Genomic DNA, 26,772 nt, shown 5'->3' on the forward strand with positions numbered 1-26,772 from the left:
CCCAGACCTATGTTATACTTTTTTTGGAAACAGGGTCTCACTAAGTTGCTGAGAGCCTCATTAAGTAGCTGAGGCTGGCTTTGAACCTGTGCGATCCTCCTGTCTCAGCCTCCCAAGCGTGGAGATTACAAGCGTGCGCCACCACGCCCGGCTGCCCCTGGCCCCTGGATTCATTCCCAGTATTACACACACGCACACACACACGCACACGCACACGCATGCACGCATACAGATTGCTACGTAACCTCTGACTTAGAAGGCTCCTTAGTGTGTGAATGTGTATGTGTCAAGAACAATTTGTAGTATTTACTATTTTTCATTTTTCTACATGGTAAGATGCTACACATAATTTAAAATTCTATATCCAAGTCGGGTGTGGTGGCGTGCACTTGTAATCCCAGCATTTGGGAGGCTGAGACAGGAGGATCGCAGGTTCGCGGCCAGCCTCAGCTACTTAGTGAGGCCCTTTGCAACACAGTGAGATTCTGTTTCAAAATAAAAGAATAAAAAATAGGGCTGGTATGTAGCTCAGAGGTAGAATGCCCCTGGGTTCCATCCCCAGTACCACACAAAAAACAACAAAAAATAAATAAATAAAATTATATATCCATTAAAAGGAGAGGGCAGCTGGGCGTGGTGGTGCACACATGTAATTCCAGTACTTAGAAGGCTGAGACCAGGGATGACAGGTTCATTGCCAGCCTGAGCAACTTGGTGAACTTAGCAAAATTCTGTTTCAAAATAAAAAAGGCTGAGAGTATAGCTCAGAGGTAGAATACTAGAATACCCCTGGGTTCAATCCCCAGTACCAGATTGAAAAAAAGGGAGAAAGAACGAGACAGAGGGGATGGTAGAAGGGAAGGTAATAGTGAAAAATGTAGGACTGGTTTTTAAGGGAGAGAAGAAATAGCAAAACAGATTATATAATAGGAATATGATAGGAGCCCATTAAAAAAATATGGATAGCTTGGCATGGTAGCACAGACCTGTTATCCCAGTACTTGGGAGGCTGAGACAGGAGATTTGCAGGTTCAAGATCAGCCTCAGAAACTCAGCAAGGTCTTTAGCAACTTAACAAGACCCTGCTTCAACATTAAAAAAAAAAGAAGAAGAAAGGGCTAAGGATATAGCCCAGAGGTAGTATGCCCCTGAGTTCAATCCTCAGTGCCAAAAAAATAGGTGCGTGCATGCACCCCCACACACACATAAATATATTTCTCAGATACATAAAAATTACTTAAAATATATACCAGATGCTCAATTGTAGTTTACATGGGCCATTTACTTCCTATATGATTATTTTGATTATAGTTTGAGTGTGTGAGTGTGTGACTGTAGATTGAACCCAGGGGCATTCTACCTCTATGCTCTATCCCCATACTTTTTTTTTTTTTTTTTTTTTTTTTTTTGAGGTACCGGGGATGGAACCCAGGGGCATTCTACCTCCAAGCTGTACCCAGACCTATTTTTATACTTTATTTTAAAATAGGGTCTCACTAAGTTACTGAGAGCCTTACTAAGTAGCTGAGGCTGGCTTCAAACCTTTGTGATCCTCCTGTCATCTCAGCCTCCCAAGTGCTGGAATTACAAGCGTGTGCCACCACGCCCGGCTATCCCCAGACTTTATGTATGTTTTGAAACAATTCTTGCTGGGTTGCTGGGGGTCTTGCTGTATTGCTTGGGCTGTCCTCGAACCTGCAATCCTTCCTGTCTCAGCCTCCCAAGTACTGGGATTACAGGTGTTTGCTACCGGACCTGGTGGTGTTATTTTAAGAAAATAGAAAGGTTTCCCATTTCAAACCCCTTTCCTTGTTATTTCCCAGGGAGTTGTACAGTTTGGGATTTTGTCAGCACTCTTTCCTAAGGCTTTTGAAGGGAATGAAAGGAATTGTGGATGTTACAGAAGAGGAGAGAAATCATCTGAGAGACTGCTGTTTCAGCCATTGCTTTGGCAGTAGGTTGGTTGTGCTACAGGGCCAAGGAATGGGTGTAAGCCGAGAACATGGAAGAAGCCTCAGTTTGCCCCGTCCGTCTTTGTCATCTCTCAGCGGGTCTGGCCCTGTTTGCCAGCCCCCCCAGGACCATCCTTTGTCTTTGTAGCAGCTGAAGAGCTTAGACCCCACTTTTCTGTTCTACCTTTCCCTCCCAGGAAACCTCCCAGGTGAGGAAAAGTGTTTGGCTATTCATGTATTATCTCCAGAGCTAGAACGAGAGTAGTACATTTGTTTGTTCTCTTTTGTATTTGAATACATTTTGCCTGTGTATCAGGAGTAGTTTGCTGGAAGAAAATCTGATCCTGGGAGGCAGTGATTTGGGCTTTGGGGGCTTTACCCTGGCTGCTTTTCCTGCACTTGGCCACCTGTGCTCCAGCAGCTGCCACACAGTATCTTGCTGACCTCAGGGAGTGGTGGCTACGAAAACAAAACCTTTCCCCTTCTCAGAGCATAGAATTAAATGACTTGTGATGGCATCATTTCCCACTGAGATGTAAAGATGCATGAAACTTTAGAAGGAGGTCTATGAAAACTGGACATTTAGAGGACCTGACCAAACTATATAAATATGTTGGAGATGGCTGCTGCTATATTATTGGGAAATTATTAGGTGAAATAAAAAGTAGTAGAGCCATATTTCCATTTAGAGAGTTTAATGTGTTTTTTTTTAATTTATGATTTTCTGGCACTTATGAGCACACACTGGTAAACCTGATTTATTATCATTTTTGCTATGTCCATAATATTTTATGTTCCTATAGTTTTACCTAGTTAACACTGTTTAAATAATTAAATTATTTATTTATTTATTTATTTTGTAGTACTGGGAATTGAAGCCAGGGGCATTCTGCCTCAAGCTACACCCCTAGCACTGTTTTATTCTTTATTTTCTTTTGTTGTGGTACTGGGGATGGAACCCAGGGGCTTCCTACCTCCAGAGTACACTCCTAGACCTATTTTTATATTTTATTTGGAAACAGGGTCTTACTAAGTTGCTGAGAGCCTCACTAAGTAAGAAGCTGAGGCAGACTTTGAACCTGTGCATCGTCCTGTCTCAGCCTCCCAAGTACTGGGATTATAAGCATGCACCACCATGCTGGGCTTATTCTTCATTTTGAAAACAGGGTCTTACTAAGTTGCAGAGAGCCTCACAAGTTGCTGAAGCTGGCCTTAAACCTGTGATTCTTCTGTCTTAGCCTCCCAGTTCTGAGATTACAAGTGTGTGCCACCACACTTGGCCAACCCTTTCTATATTAATTACAATATAGATGGAGTTTATTCTAACCATTGCAGATGTTTAAAACTAATATTTTTGGGTATAAACAGGGTAATAGAAACATTATTTTAGAATATTTATTTATTTATTGTGGTGCTGAGGATAAAACCCAGGGGTATTCTACCTCCAAGGGCCTCACCTAAGTAGCTGAGGCTGTCTTCGAACCACAGTCCTCCTGTCTCAGCCTCCTGAATGCTGGGATTATAAGCACATGCCACCATGTCCAGCTTTATACTAGCTATTTTATGACTTGAAAACCATTTTAGAAACTAGGCATAAATGAATTTACATAAGCAGGTTACCTGATGTCTTCTTATTCAGGTGGTCAAACAGGAAGGTGATTATGTTGTGTAGAGAGATGAGGAAATGACCTTTAAATTATGGGGAGTGCTACATAAGAAAAATTGCAATGTGGACTCCTGAGAGCTTACTTTATCAAAACAGTGATTTCTAGATAGAGTATTTGGGAGATTTTTCATCAGAATTGAGAAGGAACTACTATAAAACTTGGAAAGGCTTTGTGTTAAATTCTGAGTCAGTGCTTCTGCTGGCACCTAATGAATTGAGGCTTCCAGCTAAGGGGATTAGGGGCTGATTCCCTGAAGGGGAGGTAACCTTAAGGAAAAGGAACCGTATGCTCTAAGTATTACTCATGCTCCCGTTTAGAAACTGGCCCGTTGTGTACTTTAGTAGCCACTATAGACATATTTCAATTTTAGCAAATATCTTGATCTCTTGGGGACTTCTTAGACCTTATCTTCATGCCCGCTGGATTAAAATAAAGTTTGGTTTCTTTTTGTTTGACTGTGTATGGGCAGGGGTATTAGGGATTAAACTCAGGGGCATTCTACCTCTGAGTTATACTCCCAGCCCCATATTATTTTATTTATTTATTTATTTATTTATTTATTTATTTTTGTGGTACTGAGAATGGAATGGAACCCAGGGCTTTCTACCTCTGGACTACCTCTCAGACCTATTTTAATTTTTTTTTTTTTTTTTTTTTTTAGGTACCAGGGATGGAACCCAGGGGCATTCTACCTCTGAGCTTCATCTACAGCCCTATTTTTTATTCTTTATTTTGAAACAGGGTCTCACTGAGTTGCAAAGGGCCTAAGTAGCTAAGGCTGTCTTTGAACTGCAATCCTCCTGTCTCAGCCTCCCAAATGTTGGGATTATAAGTGTGTACCACCACTCCCGGCTGACCTATTTTATATTTTATTTGAAAACAGGGTCTCACTAAGCTGTTGAGGGCCTTACAAGTAGCCAAGGCTGGCTTTAAACCTGCATGATCCTCCTGTCTCAGCCTCCCAAGTGCTGGGATTACAAGTGTGAGCCACCATGTCCAGCTATTATTTTTTATTTTGAAACTGGGTCTCACTAAGTTGCAAAGGGACTAAGTTGCTGAGGCTATCCATGATCCTGTGATTCTTCTGTCTCAGCCTCCCAAATCCTGGGATTACAGGTGTATGCCACTATGTCCAGCTTTGGTTTCTTTAAAAGGAGGAATGACAACTCTCCTCATCCTAAAATACATTTCATCTTTTTTGTTAGTATTCCAGTAGATTCAAAACCATGAATTGGAAAGGACCATCATACACACACACACACACACACACACACACACACACACACACACTTCCTCCCTCCCTCCCTCCCTCCCTCCCTCTAGAGCAAGCGTTTTAGACCCAGACTTCTACAGGAGCAGGGCTGGCCCAGAATGAGTGAGGAGGAGGGCGAGTGCTCTGCGGCCCACCTTGCTGTCATTCTCCTTCGTGCTGCACCTGAAACACCAGGAGTTTAGGAGCATAGACTTTTCCAAAGGGTTCAGCCAGGGAGTTTATAGGACCAGTGTTGCCAAAGTTTGTTATATTTTAAAGAGATGCAAAAAATAGGTATCTATTTATGAAATCTCTCAGTTAAAAAAGCAAAACTTTAAAACATCTTGTTGGGGAAGATTCAAATAAACCATGTGTGAACCAGATTGGCTCACTAGTTTGCAGTCTCCACCTCTGACCTTACTTATGCATGTATTTTGTTCCTTCCCAACCCTTGGCTCCACCAATCAAAATTTGTCTTCCATATAGCAAGTACTTTGGGCTTTTCTTATCTGGTAAATTTCATTAAGGAATCTTCCATTTTGCATTGTACTCTTCATTTCCTTATGCTCCTGATAAACAAAGCTATGCTGACAGTGCCTTCCCAGAGTCAAAGACCACCTCCTTTTCTTTTGCATCCCCATACTTTCGCATGAAAGAGTGAGCTTTCAAACCACTTAGAGGGAGAGCCTTGGGATAAGTAGGGTAGTTTGGGGCCTCCTGGTTTTCCTCAAACCATGTAGTGCAGAGAACCTGTTTAGATCACGTGTAGCTAGGATTGGTAACTTCTTCCACACCAAGACATCGCCTTTTCTTTCTTTCTTCCTTTCTTTCTTTTTTTCTTTCTTTCTTTCTTTCTTCCTTCCTTCCTTCCTTCCTTTCTTCTTTTCTTCCTTTCTTCCTTTCTGTGTGTGGTACTGGGGATGGAACTCAGAGGCTTTCTACCTCTGGGCTATACTCCCAGACCTATTTTATATTTTATTTGGAAACAAGGTCTCACTAAGTTTCTGAGAGCTTCACTAAGTAGCTGAGGCTGGCTTCAGACTTGTGTAATCCTCCTGTCTCAGCCTCCCAAGTACTGGGATTACTAGTATGCGCCACCACGCCCGGCTACCAAGACACTTTTCTACTATGTTCTTGGAGCATAAAATGCAGCAAGACTCATGTTGTGGGCCTGGTTATTCAGATACTTCACAGGTTGGAATCCAGAGCTCTCAGCAGTACCCTTATAATGTGTGGTAGAGTCCAACACAGTGGCCAAGCAGCCTGCCAACTTTATCCAGTGTCACGCACAGCCAAAAGATCTTTTCATGGGAGCTGTAAGCTATAGTTCTCTGGAGTCTAATTTTAGGAAAATCGTTGTTCCGATAGGAACTGATAATAAAAAAACAACAACAAGTAGCTGGTGTAGATTTAGAAACTGAGGCATTATCTACTTCAGAAAGGTAATTTCCCTTCTTTGGAGGGACCTAAAGAGGTTATAAAGTAAGAGTTGGGTTTTCTCTAAGGCTTTCAGGTTATTCTAAAACTGTCCACTGGACAGCTGTTAAAGCAGACTAGCAGCTTCCTCTTTTAAAATAATTTTTCCAATTACAAGAATAGTGATTATTGCTCAGTGTGGTAGCACATTTTAATCCCACTACCTGGGAGGCAGAGACAGGAGATCACAGGTTCTAGGCCAACCTCAGCAACTTAGTGAGACCCTCAGCAATTTAACGAGCCCCTGTTTGGATGGATGGATGGATGGATGGACAGATGGATGGACATATAGACAACGGACAGACAGACAGACATGGCATGCTGGGGATATAGGTTGGAGGTAGGACAGGACTGGATCCAATTCCTAGTATCACACACATACACAAAAAAGTTACTGTATATATTCCTGTACCTGATTGCCATTAAAAAATTAAATCCTTAAAAATAACACAGAAGGTGGGCGTGGTGGTCCATGCTTGAGTCCCAGGATTTGGAAGGCTGAGACAGGAAGGATCACAGGTTTGTGACCAGCCTCAGCTACTTAGTGAGGCCCCCTGCAACTTAGTGAGACCCTGTTTCAAAATGAAGAATTTTTAAAAATAGGGCTGGGAGTGTAGCTCAGAGGCAAAATGTGCCTGAGTTCAAACCCCAGTAAGACACACACACACACACACACACACACACACACACACACACACACGCCAGGCATGGTGTTGCATGCATGTAGTCCCAGTACTTGGGAGGCTAAAATAGGAGGATCACAGGTTCAAGGACCATCTCAGCAAATAGCGAGACTCTCATCAATCTGGCAAGACCCTGTTTCAAAATAAAAATAATGTAGGACTGAAGGTGTAGAATACTTCTGAGTTTAATCCTCAACATCACAAATAAATAAATAAATGGGGCTGGGTGTAACTCGGAGGTAGAATGCCCGTGGGTTAAATTAATGCCTGTGTCTGGGTACTTTTATTTTTTTTTTAATTTTGCGAAATTGCTGAGAGTCTCTAAGTTGCCACTGACTTGGAACCTATGATTCTTCTCGCTCAGCCTCCCAAGTACTGTTGGATTACAGACAAGCAGGGCCATCCCTGGCTTATAGTAATTTTTCTTCAATATTTAAGTGCTTCTGATCTTTTTCTTGTTACAACAGACACACTTTGACATAAATTTTTATCAATAGCTAGGGACATTTTAAAGACAACACAAACTATCAAATATGACCACATTCTTTTAAGGACCTTATTAAAAATTCTAGTTCTTGGCTGGGCATGGTGGCGCACGCTTGTAATCCCAGCATTTGGGAAGCTGGGATAGGAGGCTTGCAGTTTGCAGCCAGCCTCAGTTACTTAGTGAGGCCCTTTGCAACTCAGCGAGACCCTGTTTCAAAATAAAAAATAAAAAGTAGGGCTGGGGGTGTAGCTGGAAGATACGATGCCCCTGGCTTCCATCCCCAGCACTGAAAAAAATTCTTTTTAGTTCTTGGCCTTATTACTTTATTCCTGAAGAACTTTAAAAAGTCAGCACCATATTTTCCTAAATGATCAGTTGTGTGAAAGCTTCTAGAATTCTTTTTTTTTCCCCTCTCTCTCTCTCTCTCTCTGCATTCCTTAAGGGGAGTTAATGCGTTTGCTTTTGTGTTTGACAGATTTTGGAGCAGAGACATAAGGTAATGTGTAATATGGTCTCACCTAATGATCAGGTCAGCGGGCTGCTGTCTATTTTTGGATACTTGTAGTCACCACTGTGAGACCTGAGGCAGCCTCATTCTGGAGTTTCCAGAGCTGTGGCTCATAGACAATGGTGTAGCAGCTTCTAGTCAGTGTCGGCCTCACTGTGAGAGGGGATACACTCACCATAGAATCAGCACACTCTGCTGTGGATGACCCATGCATCCGTCCTGTCAATATGAATGACCTGGGAAGGGGAGGGGCGGTTGGCAAAGAAGGTCATTGATATTTCCTTCAGGGACAGCTTGATTTATGAGCTCAGCTTTCAGCCATGTGTTCTCTAAACAAGTTTTGTCTTGTTTGATTAATGTATACCAGAGGACTGCTAATGGAATCAGGTATCTATCAAGATGAAGCCGTTGCTCTTCATTTGTTCTTTTCATGTGCACCTGCTTTCTTCACGAGTAGATGCCCGTTTATCTCCAGCAGCCACTATTTAAGTTGGAGTCTGATGGCCTGCTGTGGATTGTTTCCAGGGCCTCCTGTGTTCTATTCTGAGCACTGAGAAGAGGAACACAGCACGAGGATTAGTGACATGATCTGTAAGGATTGGAAGAAACTTTAGAAATAATGTCCCTGCTTCTAATTTTATAGCACAGCCAGTCTGGCTTCAAAGAACTTACAGTCTTCTTAGAAATAAAATATGCAGCACAGGAAAAGACTGAAGACCAGACTAACAACAAAAACCCAGCACAGGACAGTTTAGTGCCAAACAGGGAGGACCTTAGAGTTCCGTGGGGAAAAGGAACTTTGGGTACCTCAGCCTGGAAAGTTTAATCTTTGTTGTGTTTTGTAACTGGGCGTTGGAGAATGGGTGGGACTGGAAACATGGAGGTCCTTCCTCCTGGGGGAGGAGGTATTAGTAAAAGCAGGTGTCTGGAAACAGGAATGGGTCACTTGGGCTGATGTGTGGGATTTGTTGGGGGAAATGGCACAGCCACTTGTCTCATAAGTTGGAGATGGCTTTCTGAAGCCCCTTTTCCTGCAGAGTTCGCGGCAGAATAAGTTCTAGCTCATCTCTGTTACTAGTGCTTTAGAATGCAGAGGTGGACAGCAAAGCTGAGGGGCCTCATCTTCACTGTGGGCACAGGGGCCCAGCCAGCACCCATGGGAACACTGCAAGTAGTTTTCCAGAATGCATATGGGTGTGACTCTTTAAGAGTGTTTGGCAAGCCCAGTCAAATCCTAGGCAAATTCCTACCTCAAGAAACTCCACCTCTTTCACAGAACTTGCTTCCTAAGGAAATTCCCTGCTTTGTGCCTTCCTTCAGCTGCCCCAGTGCTCACTCACAGGCAGGAACCCAGTAGACACGTCAGTGAAGTTAGAGTGTTTGCTGTGGACTGTAAATTCAGGTCATTCACCAACGATAACAATTACAGACATTAGACCTAGTGTCTCCTTACCTTTTCAGATACTTAAATGCCCTTTTCAAATAAGAGCAGATACTTGAATACTGTACTTTGTTTTCAACCAGGTGTCCTTTAAGATACTCAAAAGTTGTTTTTCCTACTTAGCCTGCCCTAAGGCTAATGTTTGAACTTTATTCTTTTGGTCATTTTGAAGATCAGCCCTTATTAAAATGTAAATCTTTTCCTCTTACAATTAAATAATTATCAATTACATAATGGCTTGCTGTAGGTGAGTAGGATTAAGAGGTGAGATATAAACTTTGGAATGGGTAAGAGGGATTCTTAACTGGGCAAATCTACTTTGAAGTCAGCCTGGCCATCAAACTTGGGGACCTCAAAAAGTGTTTCTGTTGCTGGGCGTGGTGGCACACGCTTGTAATCCCCGTGCTTGGTAGGCGGAGACAGGAGGATCGCACAGGTTCGAAGCCAGCCTCGCTGGCTGAAGAGACCCTGTTTCCAAATTTAAAAAATATAAAAATAGTCTAGGAGTGTAGCCTGGAGGTAGAACGGTTCCATCCCCAGTACCACCAAAAGTGTTTCTGTAGATAGTCTCCTCTCTAGTCTGTGAGTTAGGTAATGTTCTGGGATTCAGAAGTAGCTTCACAACTTCCCTAGAAGTTGAGTGCCACCTTTTAAGATCACCAGTAAAGTGCTAAGAAGGGTCCCTGCACCTAATATGTAACCATTTAGAATCCAGATTTGTAGGCCAGGTGTAGTGGGTTGCACACACTTGTAATCCCAGCATTTGGGAGGCTGAGACAGGAGGATCGCAGGTTCACAGTCAGCCTCAGCTACTTAGTGAGGTTTCTACAACTTAGTGAAACCCTATTTCAAAATAAAGAATGAAAAATAGGGCTGAGGGTGTAGCTTGGAGGTAGAATGCCCCTGGGTTCAAATCCTAGTACCACACACAAAAAAATAGGAATCTAGATTTGTACTGTTTGGCAAAAAATGGGCACAGCATTGTACACATGGACTTGAGCTTTGCTATAGGTCCCTCTGTGTCCAGAGTGGCGATGCCATTGGCACACATTTGTGAGGGTGAAAACTGGTTCCACAGGAGCTGGGTAAACAGGAAGTGCATTTGTTTCCTGGCCAAACTGTACTGAAGTTTGGTTAAGAAATGCTTGCCCCCTCCATCTGGGTGTTCAGGATAATAAGTACTGAGACTCAGAGTCAACCTAGCAAGACTCAAAATTTAAAAAATAAGACTGGGGATGTAGCTCGGTGGGCTCAACCACCAGTGCCACACACACACACAAAAAGGAAAACCTGGGCCCATATTTGAGGGGAAGGGGTAAGAAGGATAAAGTTTCAGGTCTTTTAGGGAAAGTTCCCATTTACCCTTTCAGATTCCATAGTGTAGGGAAGGGATGAGCGTCAGCTGATAAAAAGGGTACAGGCTTGTGGGTGATTGTTTTTCTTCCATTCTTTCAATCCCTACTTACTGAAATTAGCTTCAAAGGTTGTAAACTATTACTTCTGCCTCATTTTCTTTCTGACCACCTGCTTCTCATTTAAGTTGCAGCTATTGACAGTTGATAAAATCTCACGAATACATTTGAAGGTGTTGCACTAACCTCTTTACCCCATTTATTCAGAACTTCTAGTACTTCATAGTGATAAATTATCTATCTTCATTTTACCTGGGAAGTAGTGACCTTCAGCCCCAAGAGGTTAAGTATACCATTAAGACAAGTAGTGTATGTATCTGTTTAATGAATACCCTTAGCACTTAACTGGCCTTATTCATTTCACCTTACTAATTCGTATAGTTCTTGGCATATATTTTTCTGTTGAAGAAATGCAAACTTTGAGTCATATTTTAGAAAATGGGATTGTATAGTATATCTATATAGTGAAATATTATGCAGCAATTAATTGCTTTTGAAAGTTTCTTCTTTTTATCTGTTACTAGGAATTGAACCCAGGGACGCTGCACTACTGAGCTACACCCTAGCCCTTTTTACTTTTTATTTTGATGAAACAGGGTCTCACTAAATTGCAGAGGACCTCACTAAGTTCCTGAGGCTGGCCTTAAACCTGTGATCCTCCTGTCTTATCCTCCCAAGTACTGGGATTATAGGCCTGTGTCACCACACTTGGCTGAAAGTATACCAAATGTGAATAGTGAATGGTTTTGTCTGCATGAGAGGGTTATGAGTTCTATACATTCTTATTCTTTGTATGTTTCTCTTCTCTTCTTTTTTTTTTTTTTTTTTTTTTTTGGTGGTACTGGGGTTCCTGGAAGCCCTTCTACCTCTGGCTACCCTATCACGGGCTCCACTCCCAGACCTATTTTATACTTTTTTATGTGGAAACAGGGTCTCTTAAGCCAGCGGAGCTGGCTTCAAACCTGCGCTATCCTCCTGTCTCCGCCTCCCAAGCACGGGAATTACAAGCGTGCACCACCACGCCCAGCTTCTATTCCATTTTTTTTATGGGTATCTCATTCTTACAATAAAGGTAGATCCAATATCAGGTTGTAAATCAATTTATCACTGACCTCAATAAAGATCTAAACTCTGTGTGTGTGTGTGTGTGTGTGTGTGTGTGTGTGTAGTGACTTTCAAGATTAAACTAATGCTTTCTTTAGAGAAACATTGAAAAATTGCCCATCATATGTTTTAAAAGTTACTGGGAACTGTGCTAGTTCGCACTTTTAAGTCATTTTATATGTCATTAGGCAGTGTTAACGTCGGTCAGTGGTCTTGAGCTAGAAATGCTGGTGTTAACTCAAAGGCTTGCTGCAACAGTTCAGGAAACAGTAATTCATAGTTTTACACAGTTAATGATAGTAGTTGAAGAATCCTGAGGCATTTAGTTCTATGTCTTGTGGAAGTATAATTTCTTTTTCTTAAATCTTTTTCATCGCAGTGTAACACAATACATAGCAATGCATAAACCTGAAGTGTACAATTTATGAATTTTCACAAAGTGAACATATTTTTCCCTTTACAGTTTGTTGTTTAGTGCTGCTGTTTATCTTTTTTTTTTTTTTTTTTTTTTTTTTTTTGGTGGTGGTACTGGGGATGGAACCCTTTTACCTCTGGGCTGCACTCCCAGACCTATTTTTTATATTTTATTTGGAAACAGGGTCTCTCAAGCCAGCACAGCTGGCTTCAAATCTGCGCGATCCTCCTGTCTCCACCTCCCAAGCGTGGGGATTACAAGCGTGTGCTACCATTCCAGGCTGCTGTTTATCTTTGACAAAATTTTCATATAAGTTCCACTTTTTTTTTTTGGTGGTCCTGGGGTAGAACCCAGGGGCTTTCTACCTCCCGGCTATACTCCCAGACCTATTTTATATTTTATTTGGAAACAGGGTCTCACTAAGTTGCTGAGAGCCTCACTCTGTAGCTGAGGCTGGCTTCGAACCTGTGTGATACTCCTGTCTCAGCCTCTCACACACGAGGATTACAAGTCTGTGCCACCACGCCTGGCATAAGTTCCACATTTAAAAAACACATTGTAGCTGGATGTGGTGGCTCATGCTTGTAATCCCAGCATTTGGGAAGCTGAGACCTGAGATCGCGGTTCGCGGACAGCCTCAGCTACTTAGTGAGGCCCTCTGCAACTCAGTAAGATCCAGTTTCAAAATAAAGGATAAAAAATAGGGCAGGGGGTGTAGCTCGGAGGTTGAATGCCCTTGGGTTCCATCCCCAGACCCAAAAAAAAAAAAAAACAACATTATAAGCCAGACGTGGTGGCACACACTTGTAATCCCAGTACTTTGGAGGGCTGAGACAAGAAGATCGTGCATGTTCGAAGCCAGTGACAGTTACTTAGGCTCTTAGAAATTTAGTGAGCCCCTGTTTCCAAATAAAATATAAAAGAGGTCTAGGAGTGTAGCCTGGAGGTGGAAGTCCCCTGGATTTCATCCCCAGCACCACAAAAACAAACAAAAACACATTGTAAACTGGCGTGGTGGTACATACTTGTAATACCAGCATTTGGGAGGCTAAGACAGGAGGATAGCTGTTCACGGCCAGCCTCAGCTTCTTAGTGAGAGCCTTTGCAGCTCAATGAGACCCTGTTTTAAAGAATAAAAAATAAGGCTGGGGCCGGGCATGGTGGCGCATGCTTGTAATCCCCTTGCTTGGAAGGCGGAGACAGAAGGATCAAGCAGGTTTGAAGCCAGCCACGCTGGCTTAAGAGACCCTGTTTCCAAATAAAAAAGTATAAAAATAGGTCTGGGAGTGTAGCCCAGAGGTAGAAGGAATTCCAGGAACCCCAGTATCACATACATCATCATCATCATCGTCATCATCATAAAGGCTGGGGTGTAGCTTGGGGGAATACATTGTGCTGGGTGTGGTGGCCCATGCCTGTAATTTCAGTACTTGGGAGTCTGACACAGGAAGATGACAGGTTCTAGGCCAGCCTCAGCAAGTAGTGAGACTGTCACCAACTTAGTAAGACTCTGTTTCAAAATAAAAATAATGCCAGACATGGTAGCACACATTTATAATTCCAGCATTTGGGAAGCTGAGACAGTAGGAATGGAGTTCGTGGACAGACTCAGCTATTTAGTGAGGCCCTCTGCAACTTAGTGAGACCCTGTTTTAAAATGAAGAATAAATCTGGGCATGGTGGCACATGCTTGTAATCCCAGCGTTTGGGAGGCTGAGACAGGAGGATCACACAGGTTCAAAGGTAGCCTCAGCTACTGAGTGAGGCTTTCAGCAACTTAGTGAGACCCTGTTTCCAAATAAAGTATAAAATATGTCTAGGAGTATATCCTAGAGGTAGAAAAGCCCCTGGGTTCCACTCCTAGTACCACACACACAAAGTGAAGAATAGAAAATAGGGCTGGGGGTATAGTGAGGTAGAATGCCCCTGGGTTCCATCCCCAGTCACACACACACACACACACACACACACACACACACACACACACACACTATTTAGTGTTCTGTGGTCTCCAAAAGCTATGTATTACACTTTTTTTGTCTTGTAACTACATTAGTTTTCTGAATTTCACAATTTTCTAGGAACTCTAAAATCTGCCAGACGTGGTGGTGGTGCACACTTGTAATCCCGGGACTTTGGGAGGCTGAGACCGGAGGATCACAAGTTCAGGGGCAGCCTTAGCTACTTAGTGAAGCTCTGGCAACTTAGTGAGACCCTGTTTCAAAATAAAGAACAAAAAATAGGGCTGGGGGCATAGCTCAGCAGTAGAATAAAAAAAAATAAAGTTTCTCACAGAGTAAACATTGCTATTTTTAGTTTGTGTTAAGACAATAACTTTTAAAGATTTTAAGAGGAAATAAAGCAGTAACTGCAAAGTTCACCTCTAACTTCTCCAGACTTAATTTTGCTTTCATTCTCAACTGTAGCATATACTTTGCCTTCTGGTTGTGTGGAACTTGATTCTTGTACATCTGCACAGGACACAGTTTAGTTTGCTAATCCGAAGAAGTAAGTATGTCAGGCTTAGAAATCCTAGACTCATCCGAGAGATTGCCAGCTACAGATGAGGAAACTGAGGCTTGGAAGGTTACACGCCTGCCCCAGGTCACAGCACCAGATGGAGTCTATAGCCCTAGCTTCAGATTCTGTTACTAAACCACGCTAAACTCCTTTCTCTTCTAAGAATTCAGCTTCTGAACCAAAAAAGCAATCCTCCAACTGAAATAGACAACTGGAGAAAGATGAGCTGCCTAGTACGAACTACCCAGCTTCTTAACGAGGGCATCCTGGCCGCAGTGACCTATTTTGGAGTATACCCCATCGGTTGCTCCAAGTGAATGAGGGGCAGTGCGGCTATGGTGCAGGTGCCAATCTATATTTGTTTAGAGAAGTTCCAACAGGACGCTGAATTGCAATAACTCTGGCAGTAGGGGCAGTGTAGTATGATGCCAACCTGTGACCCTTCCCTGGGGAGCGAGCAGGTCAGGAGACCCAGCAGTGCTTCCAGAACACAAGGTTCCTGGGCCATGCTCCCGGGCACTGGACGAGGGGCTGGTGACTCACACCTACAAAGTGACCGCCAGTGTTTCATGATCTAGGGGTTTTGAAATTTTTCAAACTCCTAATGGTAGACGGGAGTAAAGCTGTTGTTTGATTTTCTAAGGGAAGCCAGACAACGTTATTAAGTGAGCTTGGATTACTGTGATAGGCCCTGAGGATTTACTTCTCAATAACGCATGTCTTTAATGTCTGTGAGACTGACAGTTCCCAAGAGAGAGCACTACTGCCCTCCAGAGTTGACTGGGTAGGTATGCTGGAACAGTGACATGCACAAGAGATTTTTCAGGGGCTAGAGGTGTAGCTCAGTGATACAGCATTGCTTAGTACATATAAGGCCCTTAAGGCCCTAGATTCAGTACACACGCATATACAAGTGCACGCACACACTATACCACTGTCCAAGGTTCCATCCCAGACCCTTTCCCACTGTTTCATATACAATCCTTCCTCCAGGCTGGACTCGGTGCTTGTTCCAGATATCTACTGCTGTTCCTGCCTTTGAGTTTTTAAGCATATATACACCCACCCTGTCCACTTTTCCAAATCCTATCCAAACTTCAGAGCCCAGCTCCATTCCTGTCTTCTGCAAATCCTTTTCTAGCCTCTCCACAGAGCCCAGGTAGTACTTCTGCCTGTGCTCTGCTGGATGATTTGGCTACAATTTGACCTGGTGAAGATACACGGTCTGGGGCTACTACCTGGAGGATTCCCAGCTTTAATTTCTTCATCTGGAAAAATGGGAATAATAATTTTACTTCAGTCATATACACTTAGATTAAATGAGTTCATAGCATTAAAGCCTATAAGATACTGCCCAGTACATTAGTTCTTATTAAATAATAGCGGTTGCTATTATTTCTTCTAGCATGAATTTATTCATAGCCTTCCTTGTGTTATTGTTTAATCTATTTAATTATTTCTTGGCCCCTAACAAGATTGTAAAGTCCTCCCATGAAGAGGACTTAATTTTACACTTTTTATTGGTCCTTTAATACCTGTTTATATGTAGGTCTCTAGTACACATCATTTAAAATATAATTATAGCTGGGTGTGCTGGTACAGGCTTATAATCCCAGCATTTGGGAGGCTGGGACAGGAGGATTGCAGTTTGCGGACAGCCTCAGCTACTTAGGCCCTTTGCAATTCAATGAAACCCTGTTTCAAAATAGAATATAAAAAATAGGGCTGAGGGTATAGCTCAGAGGTAGACCTGGGTTCCATCCCCAGTACTGCATAAATAAATAAATAAATAAGTAAGTAATAAATATTAGCTGGGCATGGTGGCATAAGTAATCTCAGTACTTGGGAGGCTGACACTGGAGAATCACAGGTTTGTGACCAGCCTCAGCTATTTAGTGATGCCCTCTACATCATATTGAGACCCTGTTTCAAAATAAAGAATAAAAAATAGGTCTGGAGGTGTAGCTCAGAGGTAGAATGCCCCTGGGTTCAATTCCCAGTACCACCAAAAAATAAAATAAAATACAATGAAACTATTATTATATTAAAGAAAGTAGCCTGGCATGGTGGTACACGCACACCTTTAATCCCAAGTACTTGGGAGGCTAAGTCAGGAGGATTGCAAGGTCTCAACCTAGTGAGACCTTGTTTCCAAATAAGTAAAATTGGGCTGGGGATATAACACTAAGATAGAATGCCTCTGGGTTTCATCTTCAATACCACAAAAAATAAATAAATAAAAATAAAAACAAAGTAGATGGAGCAGGGAGTTGGGGATTGCAGAGTAAAGACAGGCTTCAGTTCACAGATGGAGTTTCCTAGTCATTTTTTTAGCATGTAATTTGTGCCTTTTTTCATTGTTGTTGAGTCTAATGAGCTCTTCTGTATAATCACCACAAGTGTGAACATTATTTAACAGGGAGGCTAGCAATTTCAGGAGGTTGACATGAACATTTTTCTTCTAGGCCCATGGTGGGCCTAGAGGAAGTCTTATACACAGTAGAATCTGAGCTCTGAGTATCTCAGAACAGTTGTTTTAGCAAACTTCCTTTGCCAGGTGGCATGAACAAGTCGCCAGTGGGGAGCACACCTGAGCATTCACCCAGCCTCCCTGCCTTCTCCTTTATTGGCAGCTCAAATACTCACAAGCACCTTCACCCACCAGTGTCACAGACATCTGGGAGAAATCAAGTGACCCCCTCATGGGAAGAGATGGGGACCCAGGTGGAATTGTGCACTAAAACTAAGCAGAGTGCAGGGTATGGTGGCACACGCTGGTAATCTCAGCATTTGGGAGGCTGAGACAGGAGGATGGCGTGTCCAGGACAGCCTTAGCTACTTACTGAGGCCCTTTGCAACTCAGTGTGACCCTATTTCAAAATAATACAAAATAGGGCTAGGGGTGTAGCTCGGAGGTCAAGTGGCCCTGGGTTCCATCCCCAGACCCGCAAACAAAAACAAAAAACCTAAGTAGTTGCAGCCCGGAGTCCAGTGGGCTCTGCCGTCCCATCTCACCAGGTCCTGGGGCTTCCCACTCCCAGCTGAAATTGCTGTGTTTTTCCATCTCCTAGGCTGGAACAAGACATTAAGAAGTTAAAGGCTGACCTGCAAGCCAGCAGACAAGTGGAACAAGAGCTCCGCAGTCAGATCAGCGCCCTCTCCAGCACCGAAAGAGGGATCCGCTCAGAGATGGGCCAGCTGCGGCAGGAGAACGAGCTGCTGCAGAACAAGTACGCCCCGCGGGCCTCGCTCCTCGCTTCCACGGTGACACGGGCTTAGCAGGCTCTTTTAAATAAAATGCTTAAGCCGTCACCGTAGTACCATGCAGTGTGTCTCATAAGATCTGTGGAGCCTTATTTTATTGTAACAAAAGCTTGTTAGTATTACCTTTCTCATTCAATAACTTAAAAGAGTTACTGAGCTTTTGTGATAAGTAAAATTGATAAGTACTTCTGCTACAATCTGAATATTATGTTCCTTTGAGTGAAAATTTCCAGAGGATTGGACTGTATTTACTTTGATTTCCAGAATTAAAAAATGACATTGAACTTTAGTTTTATTGAAGAGGCATGCAAAAAGCCAGATCTTTCAAAACAACTTTCCATTAATTTATTCTAGAATTACAATGTGGGGCTGTCTTTTTTCTTTTTCTTTTTTTTTTTTTTAAATCTCTGAGCAGTACATGTCTGTCATGATTAGTCTATTTTTTTTTTAATCTCTGAGCAATACATGTCTGTCATGATTATTATATGCTCTGGGCTTTCCTTGTTGAAAGAATCCACCTTTTTTTTTTTTTTTTTTTTTTTGGTAGTACTGGGGATTCTAGCTCTCAGCTATACCCTCAGCCCTATTTCATTTTTATTTTGAAACAGGATCTCACTAGGTTGGTGAGAATCTCACTACTTGCTGGGGCCATCCTCAAACCTGTGATCCTCCTATCTCAGCCTCCCAAGTATTGGGATTTTAAGCATGCACCACCACGCCCAGCTGAATCCCACATCTTTAAAATGTAACTTTAAAGTTAGTGCATTACAGGCAAAAATTGTCTCTGTTGCTTCTAACCAGTATTCATGGTAGTTCATAGGGAACATTTTATTTTATTTATTTATTATTATTATTATTATCATCATCATCATCATCATCTTTTTTGGTACTGGGGATGGAACCTAGGGGCATTGTACCTCCGAGCGACACCTCCAGCCCTGCTTTTAGTCTTTGTGTGTGTGTGGTACTGGGGGTGGAACCTAAGGGCTTTTCTACCTCCAGGCTATACTTCCAGACCTATTTTATATTTTATGTGGAAACAGGGTTTCACTAAGTTGCTGAGAGCCTCACTCAGAAGCTGAGGCTGGCTTCGAACCTCCTGTCTCAGCCTCCCAAGCACTAGGATTACAAACGTGCGCCACCATGCCCAGCTCTTTTTTTTTTTTTTTTTTTTTTGGTGGTACTGGGGTTCTTGGAAGCCCTTCTACCCACGGGCTACACTCCCAGACCTATTTTTTTTTAACTTTTTTATGTGGAAACAGGGTCTCTTAAGCCAGCGAGGCGCGATCCTCCTGTCTCTGCTTCCCAAGCGCGGGCATTACAAGCGTGCGCCACCACGCCCGGCTTTTTTTTTTTCTTTTTTCTTTTTTTTTTTTTTTTTGAAACAGGGTTTCACTGAGTTGGAAGGGCCTCACTAAGTAGCTGAGGCTGTCTGTGAACCGCAATCCTCTTGTCTTCGCCTCCTGAATGCTGGGATTACAAGTGTGTGCCACAATGCTTGATTTATAGGGAACACTTTTTCTTTTTTTTTTTTGTGGGTGTGGGGATGGAACCCAGGGACATTTGACTTCTGAGCACACCCCCTCCCCTATTTTGTATTCTTTTTATTTTGAGACAGGGTCTCACTACATTGCAGAGGGCCTCACTAAGTAGCCGAGGCTGTCCATGAACATTAATCCTCTGGTCTCAACCTCCTGAATGCTGGGATTACAAGCGTGTGCCACCACACTTGGCTTATAGGAAACATTTTAAAGAGAAGCTGACCTCATGTTGATACGTAAAATTGTGGGTAAAGTCCTCCCTGACTGTAGTGTCCCTAGTTTGGGGGCACTGAGAAAATGTCTTTGAGCTGTGAGGAATAAGAATTCATTTCTAATACAGGGGATAGAAAAGCCACAGCAGACTGCAGCATGATTGTATTCAGAAGAACTCCCCCTCCTGTGCTTATCTCAGTTCAGTGGAGCTGGTCGGTCCCTCAGTGGTTCTTTTGGCAGACTCATGTCCTTTCAAGGGGCACTAGGATTCATTCTGCAGTTTTCTTCCCCTCTGTTAGGAACTTTTTCTGTCCATATTCTGGACCAGCTACTGTATAGCATTTAACAGAAGAGAGGGTAGGTCTAATTCTGGGTCTTGTTAATGCAGCTCATTTATTAGTGTTTAGGAAGTGTAAATAATAACAAAGCCAGGTGTGGTAAATCATGTCTGTAATCCCAGTTCTTAGGAAGCAGGACGGGAGGATTTGTTTACAGCCAGCCTCAGCAATTTAGCAACACTGTTTCCAAATAAAAGATAAAATAGGGCTGGGGGTATAACTTGGAGGTAGAGTGCTTCCCCGTTCAACCTCCAGTATAAAAAAAAAAGGTGACAATATGTACCTCAGGCACACTGGGGATTGATGCCCATGATTTTCTGTTCAGCCCTCCCACTTCCCTCTAAAGTGAGAGAAAGCAGCCATGTTTCTCAAGGGGGTTTCTAATTGTAAGACTGCACGACAATTGTCTTTATATAGGTTGCATAACGCTGTGCAAATGAAGCAGAAAGACAAGCAGAATATCAGCCAGTTGGAGAAAAAGCTAAAAGCTGAGCAGGAAGCCCGAAGTTTTGTAGAAAAGCAATTAATGGAGGAAAAAAAAAGGAAGAAGTTAGAAGAAGCCACTGCTGCGCGGGCCGTTGCATTTGCTGCTGCGTCTAGGTATGCCCACGACACCTCAGTGTCACCCAGGGGTGCTGTCCCTTGTCCCAAGGCGGACGTGGGGACTTGATGCCTTGGGTGGGGCTGGGCGGACAGCAGTCACGCCTGGGTGGATTGCTTTTGCGTACTGCTTTATGAGCTCGTTTCAGCCTCCTCGGTGTCCACTTTACCATCACCGCTTCATTCTTAATGACTTCCCCTGTAAAGTGGCCAGGGCCTCACCATACTGAGTGCTGCTTACGGGCCGTTTCTGCTCACTTTCCTCATTGCTCTCCATTCTTAAGCTGTGGGTGTTTGAGTTTTTATCCTAAAATGGAAAGAAGGTAGAACCTGGGTTACTTAGCACTGTATACTGACTACTCATCTCTGTTGGATATCAGCAAACTGCCAGGTGGGTGAAAAACAGGCGAAACCTAAGTTTCTAGTACATACAGTTAGACTTGTAGTGATAGAAAAACTTGGGGACTACTTCCTATACCATTGAGAAGTACCCTTATTTCAAAAACTGAAACGTAATTGCCATCTGAATTTTTCTAGTAAGAAGAGGAAATGCCCCCCAGCCTACACACACACTTCTACTTCACCTTCTTTTTGTTTGTTTTTTGACTGGTGAAGTCCATCTCCATGGCTGGGGTCAGTTATGGAGTTGGAGATGTGGAATGAGGGTAAATTTATTACACTCTATGTTTTTGTCCTAACTTATACCTAAGTGGTATAATTCAGCTGGGATTCTTCTCTGAGTCTAGCTCTATTGTATTACACAAGTAATTCACTGGCCAGCCTTTGGCATGTTTGCGCTGTCTTTGGGGTGCTGGCCTTTGCAGAGTAATTGATGAGTTGTCGTCTCACCTAGGTGAGCCAGTGAGTACTGATGGCTCTTCTGCCCCTGCATCCCCTGAAGACTCTCGGCCGCGGGTGGCTGAGCCAGGCGGCCCCCTGGCACCTGGACACTCTCAGACGCTTGACCACCTGCCCTGGGCATGGGCTGTATGTGTAAAGGTGTGCAAGCATTTCTGGTGCACTTGCACTCGCAGGAGATTTTAAGAGATTTTCCCAAATAATTTGGCACATGCCCTCCTTAACTCATTCAGTGCCACCTTTTCAAAAACTAGTGAGTAGAACATAGCAGCTCCTCGACCATATAGTTGAGTATTTCCCTTGCCTGAGAATCATCAGTCAGCTGGTTTCTGCATCTGCCCTAGATCCCTCTCGCTTCCCTAAGTGTACCCTTGGGCAGTCCTTGTCTGCCTTCACTTAGGTGGAGCTGACTTCACTCCTATGTGAATCTCTCACTGGATCTTCCTTTGGTGAGCTGAGGACACTGACTTTCTTCATCGGGCTGTTTCTGGAACCTCAACACTAAACAGTTCAGCAGCTCTGGACTGGCCACAGCCATTATCCCCCTTTTTGTCCTTAGCATAGTTCTGGGAAGCCTCTCTCTCTCTCTCTCTCTCTCTCTCTCTCTCTCTCTCTCTCTCTCTCTCTCTCCCTCCCTCCCTCCCTCCCTCCCTCCCTTCCTCCTTCCCTTCCTCCTTCCCTTCCTCCCTCTCTCTTCATCCCTCCCTCTCTCCTCCCTCCCTCTTTCTTTCCCACCCCCCATACTGGAGATTGAACCCAGAGGTATTCTACTCTGAGCTACACCTCTAACCCAATTTTATTTCTTGCTTTGAGACAGGGTCTCACTAGGTTGCTGAGAGCCTGGTCTTTCTCTCTTTATTCCAGGCTACAGCAATTTTATAACTAATCTCCAATGCACCAGCCCCTCAAAATTAGGAAAACAAAGGTTTTTTTAAGCTTACTGATGCCCACTGAAGGCGATACATGTTCTGTTCTGCGTTGGTCCACTTGTATGCGTTATCTTAAGTCACTCTGGCCTGGAGAGAGCAAGAAAGCCTCAGTTCTCATCCAAGCCCTATGACCTAAAACTAAGGGACTTTGAGCTAGTATTTTATCTGTAGCCTCAGTTTTCTTACCTACCTAGAAAATGAGATGATGTACCCTAGCTTGTTATAAGGAGTGAAGATAGTATGGATAAAGTACCTAGCTTAGGGCTTGGTTCATACAGACCCTCAGTGAGAATTATTGAAATTAACAAAGAATAGAGAAAATGGACATCTTGACAAATCCTCAAGTATGAGAAGAATATCAATCCTGCAGTGTCAGTGCCATCAGCCCTCTCTGTGTCTGTGGTTCCATGGCCACAGATTCAACCATAGGAATTTTTTTAAAGTCAGTTATGTCTGTACTGAACATGTTCAGACTTTCTGTCCTTGTTATTATTCCCTGAGAAATAGTTTAACTACTTACACATTGTATTATAAGTAATCTAGAGATTACTTTAAAGAAATGGGAGGATGTGTATAGATTCTATGCACATATTTTATAGATGTGTATAGATTCTATGCAAGATATTTTATATAATGAACTTGAACCAATCCCCCATTGATATAAAGGGAAAACTATAACCCAAGAGAGAGACAGACAGACAGAGTGAGTGTGTGTGTGTGTGTGTGTGTGTGTGTGTGTGTGTGTGTGTTTACTGGGGATCGAACCCAGAGACATTCTATCTCTGAGTTATACCCCAGCCCTGTTTTTTCACCCCAGCCCCTTTTTTTATTTTTTTGGTTTGAAACAGGGTCTCACTAGGTTAATGAGAGTCTTGCTAAGTTGCTAAGGATGTCCTCAAATCTGCAGTCCTCCTATCTCAGCCTCCTAGGTACTGAGATTACAGGCATGTGCCACCATGTGCAGCCTTATAGTCTTACAAATGCCTTTATTTCTTCTCTTCTTTTTCAAAAGGGGAGAGTGCACTGAAACCTTGCGGAATCGGATCAGAGAACTAGAAGCAGAGGGCAAGAAGCTCACAATGGACATGAAGGTGAAAGAAGACCAGATTAGAGAGCTAGAACTGAAGGTTCAGGTACGGAGGAGGCAGGGGCTTCCCTTGTCTTGGGCTCCTCTTTTGCCTAGGCGTGCTCCGTGCTGTGACGTGCAGGTAGCGCCTTTAGTGCCCTGTGTGGGTGGGTGAGGAGCTGAGAATCCACCCAGGGGTGTTCTACCTGTGAGCTACACCCTCAGCCTGATTGTATTTATTTTTTTTATTTTGAAACAAGGCCTCACTAAGTTGCTGAGGCTGGCCTGGACCTGTGATCCACCTGTCTCAGCCTCCTAAGTACTGAGATTTCAGGTGTTCCCCACTGCACTCAGCTCCTCAGTGCCTTTTGATATCCACTAATTCCCATTGCATCTAAAAATATGTATTAGCCGGGCGTGGTGGTGCACACTTGTAATCCCCGCGCTTGGGAGGCTTAGATAGGAGGATCTCACAGGTTCAAAGCCAGCCTCAGCTACTGAGTGAGGCTCTCAGCAACTTAGCGAGACCCTGTTTCCAAATAAAATATAAAATAGGTCTGAGAGTATAGCCTGGAGGTACAAAGCCCCTGGGTTCTACCCCTAGTACCACCAAAATAATAATAATAATAATAATAATAATAATAATAATAAATTAAAATTTAAAAAATAAAAATATGTACTAAAAAGATTTGAAATTCTAATCTTGTCCAACTCTTTTCAATTTCTATATACTTTATGAGACCCTGATTCAACATAAAAAAATAAGCTGGGTGTGGTGGCAAACTCCTGTAATTTCAGTACTTGGGAGGCTGAGACAAAAGGATCACAGGTTTGAAGCTAGCCTCAGCAGTTTAGTGAGGTTCTCAGCAACTTGATGAGACTGTGTTTCCAAATAAAAAGTTTAAAAAAGGGCTAGGCATGTAGCTTAGAGGTAGAATGAACCTTGGTTCAATCTCACATACTATAATTAATAAATAAGTAGCCAGATTCTAATATAAGCCAGAAGTGTTGATCGCCCCTTAAAATGCTTAACACCAGGGTTTGGCTTACTATAGAGTCCTTTAATTTTTTTTAATTATAGGCCAGATTACTGTCCTTTAGAACCTACACATCTCCTTAGCCCTAAGGCTCTGTCCTTTGCTAGGAAATGGACCCTCCTGGATGGCTCTGAGCCTTACTGATTGCAGTTCTGAGCAGTACAAGATGAGGGAAGATACTAGGGATCTGGGTAGATCCTATTTGGGGCCATAGTACCTTAAGCAAGTATTTGGCATCAGTACTTTTTTTTTAAATATCAGTTCTTCATTAATGTCCTGTATTATTACGTTAGAGTAATTTAGATTGTGTGGAGCTGGTAAGAATTGCTGATAGGGAGCCGGGCGTGGTGGCATACATCTGTAATCCCTTACTTAGGAGGCTAAGACAGGAGGATCACAGGTTCAAAGCCAGCCTCAGCTACTTACTGAGTCCCTTGGCAACTTAGTGAGACCATGTTTCAAAATAAAGAATAAGAAATAGGACTGGAGGTTTAGTCAGAGGTAGAATGCCCTGGTTCAATCCCTAGCACCCCCCCCCCAGAAAAAAAGACTGGCAAGGCAGTAGTGGAACTGTTGACCAGGAGACAAAGCTGCTGTGTGGAGCAGAGGTGACACCGAAATGGAGCAGAGGTGAGGAGTCAGTTAAAGGCTTTGGCCTAGGTGGGTAACAGAGTAAGACTAGAAGTTTATTGCACCAAGCAGAAAGAAACTCTAGATAAAGAGTTGAATGTAGAAAACAAAAACAAAATATATATATATTTTTATTCTTTCTTTATTTATTTATTTTGTTTTTTGCGGATCTGGGGATGGAACCCTGGGGCATTTTACCTCCAAGCCACATCCCCTGCCCTATTTTTTATTCTTTATTTTGAAACAGGGTCTCACTAAGTTGCGGAGGGCCTCACTAAGTAGCTGAGGCTGTCTGCGAACCGCGATCCTCCAATTTCAGCCTCCCGAATGCTGGGATTACAAGCATGTGCCACTATGCCCGGCTTATTATTTTAAACTAAGAAAAAATAAATAAAAATAGAATTTATTTGATTTTGAAATCAGGCAAAACTTTTTTTTTTTTTTTTTTTTTTTTTTTGTGGTACTAGAGTTCCTGGAAACCCTTCTACCTCCAGGCTACACTCTCAGACCTATTTTTATACTTTTTTTTGGAAACAGGGTCTCTTAAGCCAGCGTGATCCTCCTGTCTTCACCTCCCAAGCGTGGGGATTACAAGCATGCACCACCACGCCCAGCTCGGGCAAAACTTTTCAAAACACTGGAAGGAATTGCAGAATGAAAATATAAAATTAGATGGGGGAGGTACACATACAGCCACAAAAATAAATAATGTATACCCTCTCAATATGTAAGTAGCTCATAAAAACTGCTAAGAAAAACTCAGATATACGGAGAAATAGGCAAAGAACATGGATATAGAATTCATAAGAGAAATGCAAGTGACTAAGAACATAAATTAATCACCAAAGATATGCAGATTAAAATTAGAAATAATTTTTACTTTGAAATTGGCAAATAATTTTTAAATGTTGATATCAATCTTGGTGAAGATGCTACAAAGTAAAACTCATGAATTGCTGATGGAAATGTAACTTTCTAGAAAAGATCATGTACTTCTAAGTATCCCTTCAGAGAAAATAGCCCTAAGGTATAAATATTTAAATGATTGATATAAAAAGATATCTGAAGCTGGGTGCGGTGACATTTGTAATCCTAGTACTTGGGAGGCTGAGGAGCATCATGGCAGCCTCAGCTACTGAGTGAGGCCCTCTGCCACTTAGTGAGGCTCTGTTTCAAAATAAAGAATAAAATAGGACTAGGAGTGTACCTTGAAGGTAGGATGCTTCTGGGTTTCATCCCCAGTGCTACATACACAAAAAGAAGATATTCTGTATAGCAATATATAAATGGGGGAAAAATAAGCCCGGTGTAGTGGCACATGCTTGCAATCCCAGTACTTGAGAGGCTGAAACAGGAGAGGATTGTAGTTTCAGGGCCAG

At 42.8% G+C, this 26,772-nt stretch overlaps 1 protein-coding gene across 2 annotated transcripts in view; it reads left to right on the top strand.

Annotated features, from left to right (window-relative positions):
• The window catches only part of MACO1 (macoilin 1), a gene marked incomplete at both ends in the record, with an annotated part of 78,301 nt that overhangs the window by 43,571 nt on the left and 7,958 nt on the right, over window positions 1–26,772 (top strand). For both annotated transcript variants that reach the window (XM_080693446.1, XM_080693447.1), the window contains 3 exons: window positions 17,989–18,147; window positions 20,691–20,873; window positions 23,673–23,793. In XM_080693446.1, the coding sequence (XP_080549572.1) occupies window positions 17,989–18,147; window positions 20,691–20,873; window positions 23,673–23,793 (463 nt within the window). The remainder of the gene's footprint in view (window positions 1–17,988; window positions 18,148–20,690; window positions 20,874–23,672; window positions 23,794–26,772) is intronic.

The sequence above is a fragment of the Muscardinus avellanarius genome, assembly GCF_963383645.1.
Source record: "Muscardinus avellanarius genome assembly, chromosome: 3".
In the NCBI taxonomy this organism is placed as follows: Eukaryota; Metazoa; Chordata; class Mammalia; order Rodentia; family Gliridae; genus Muscardinus; species Muscardinus avellanarius.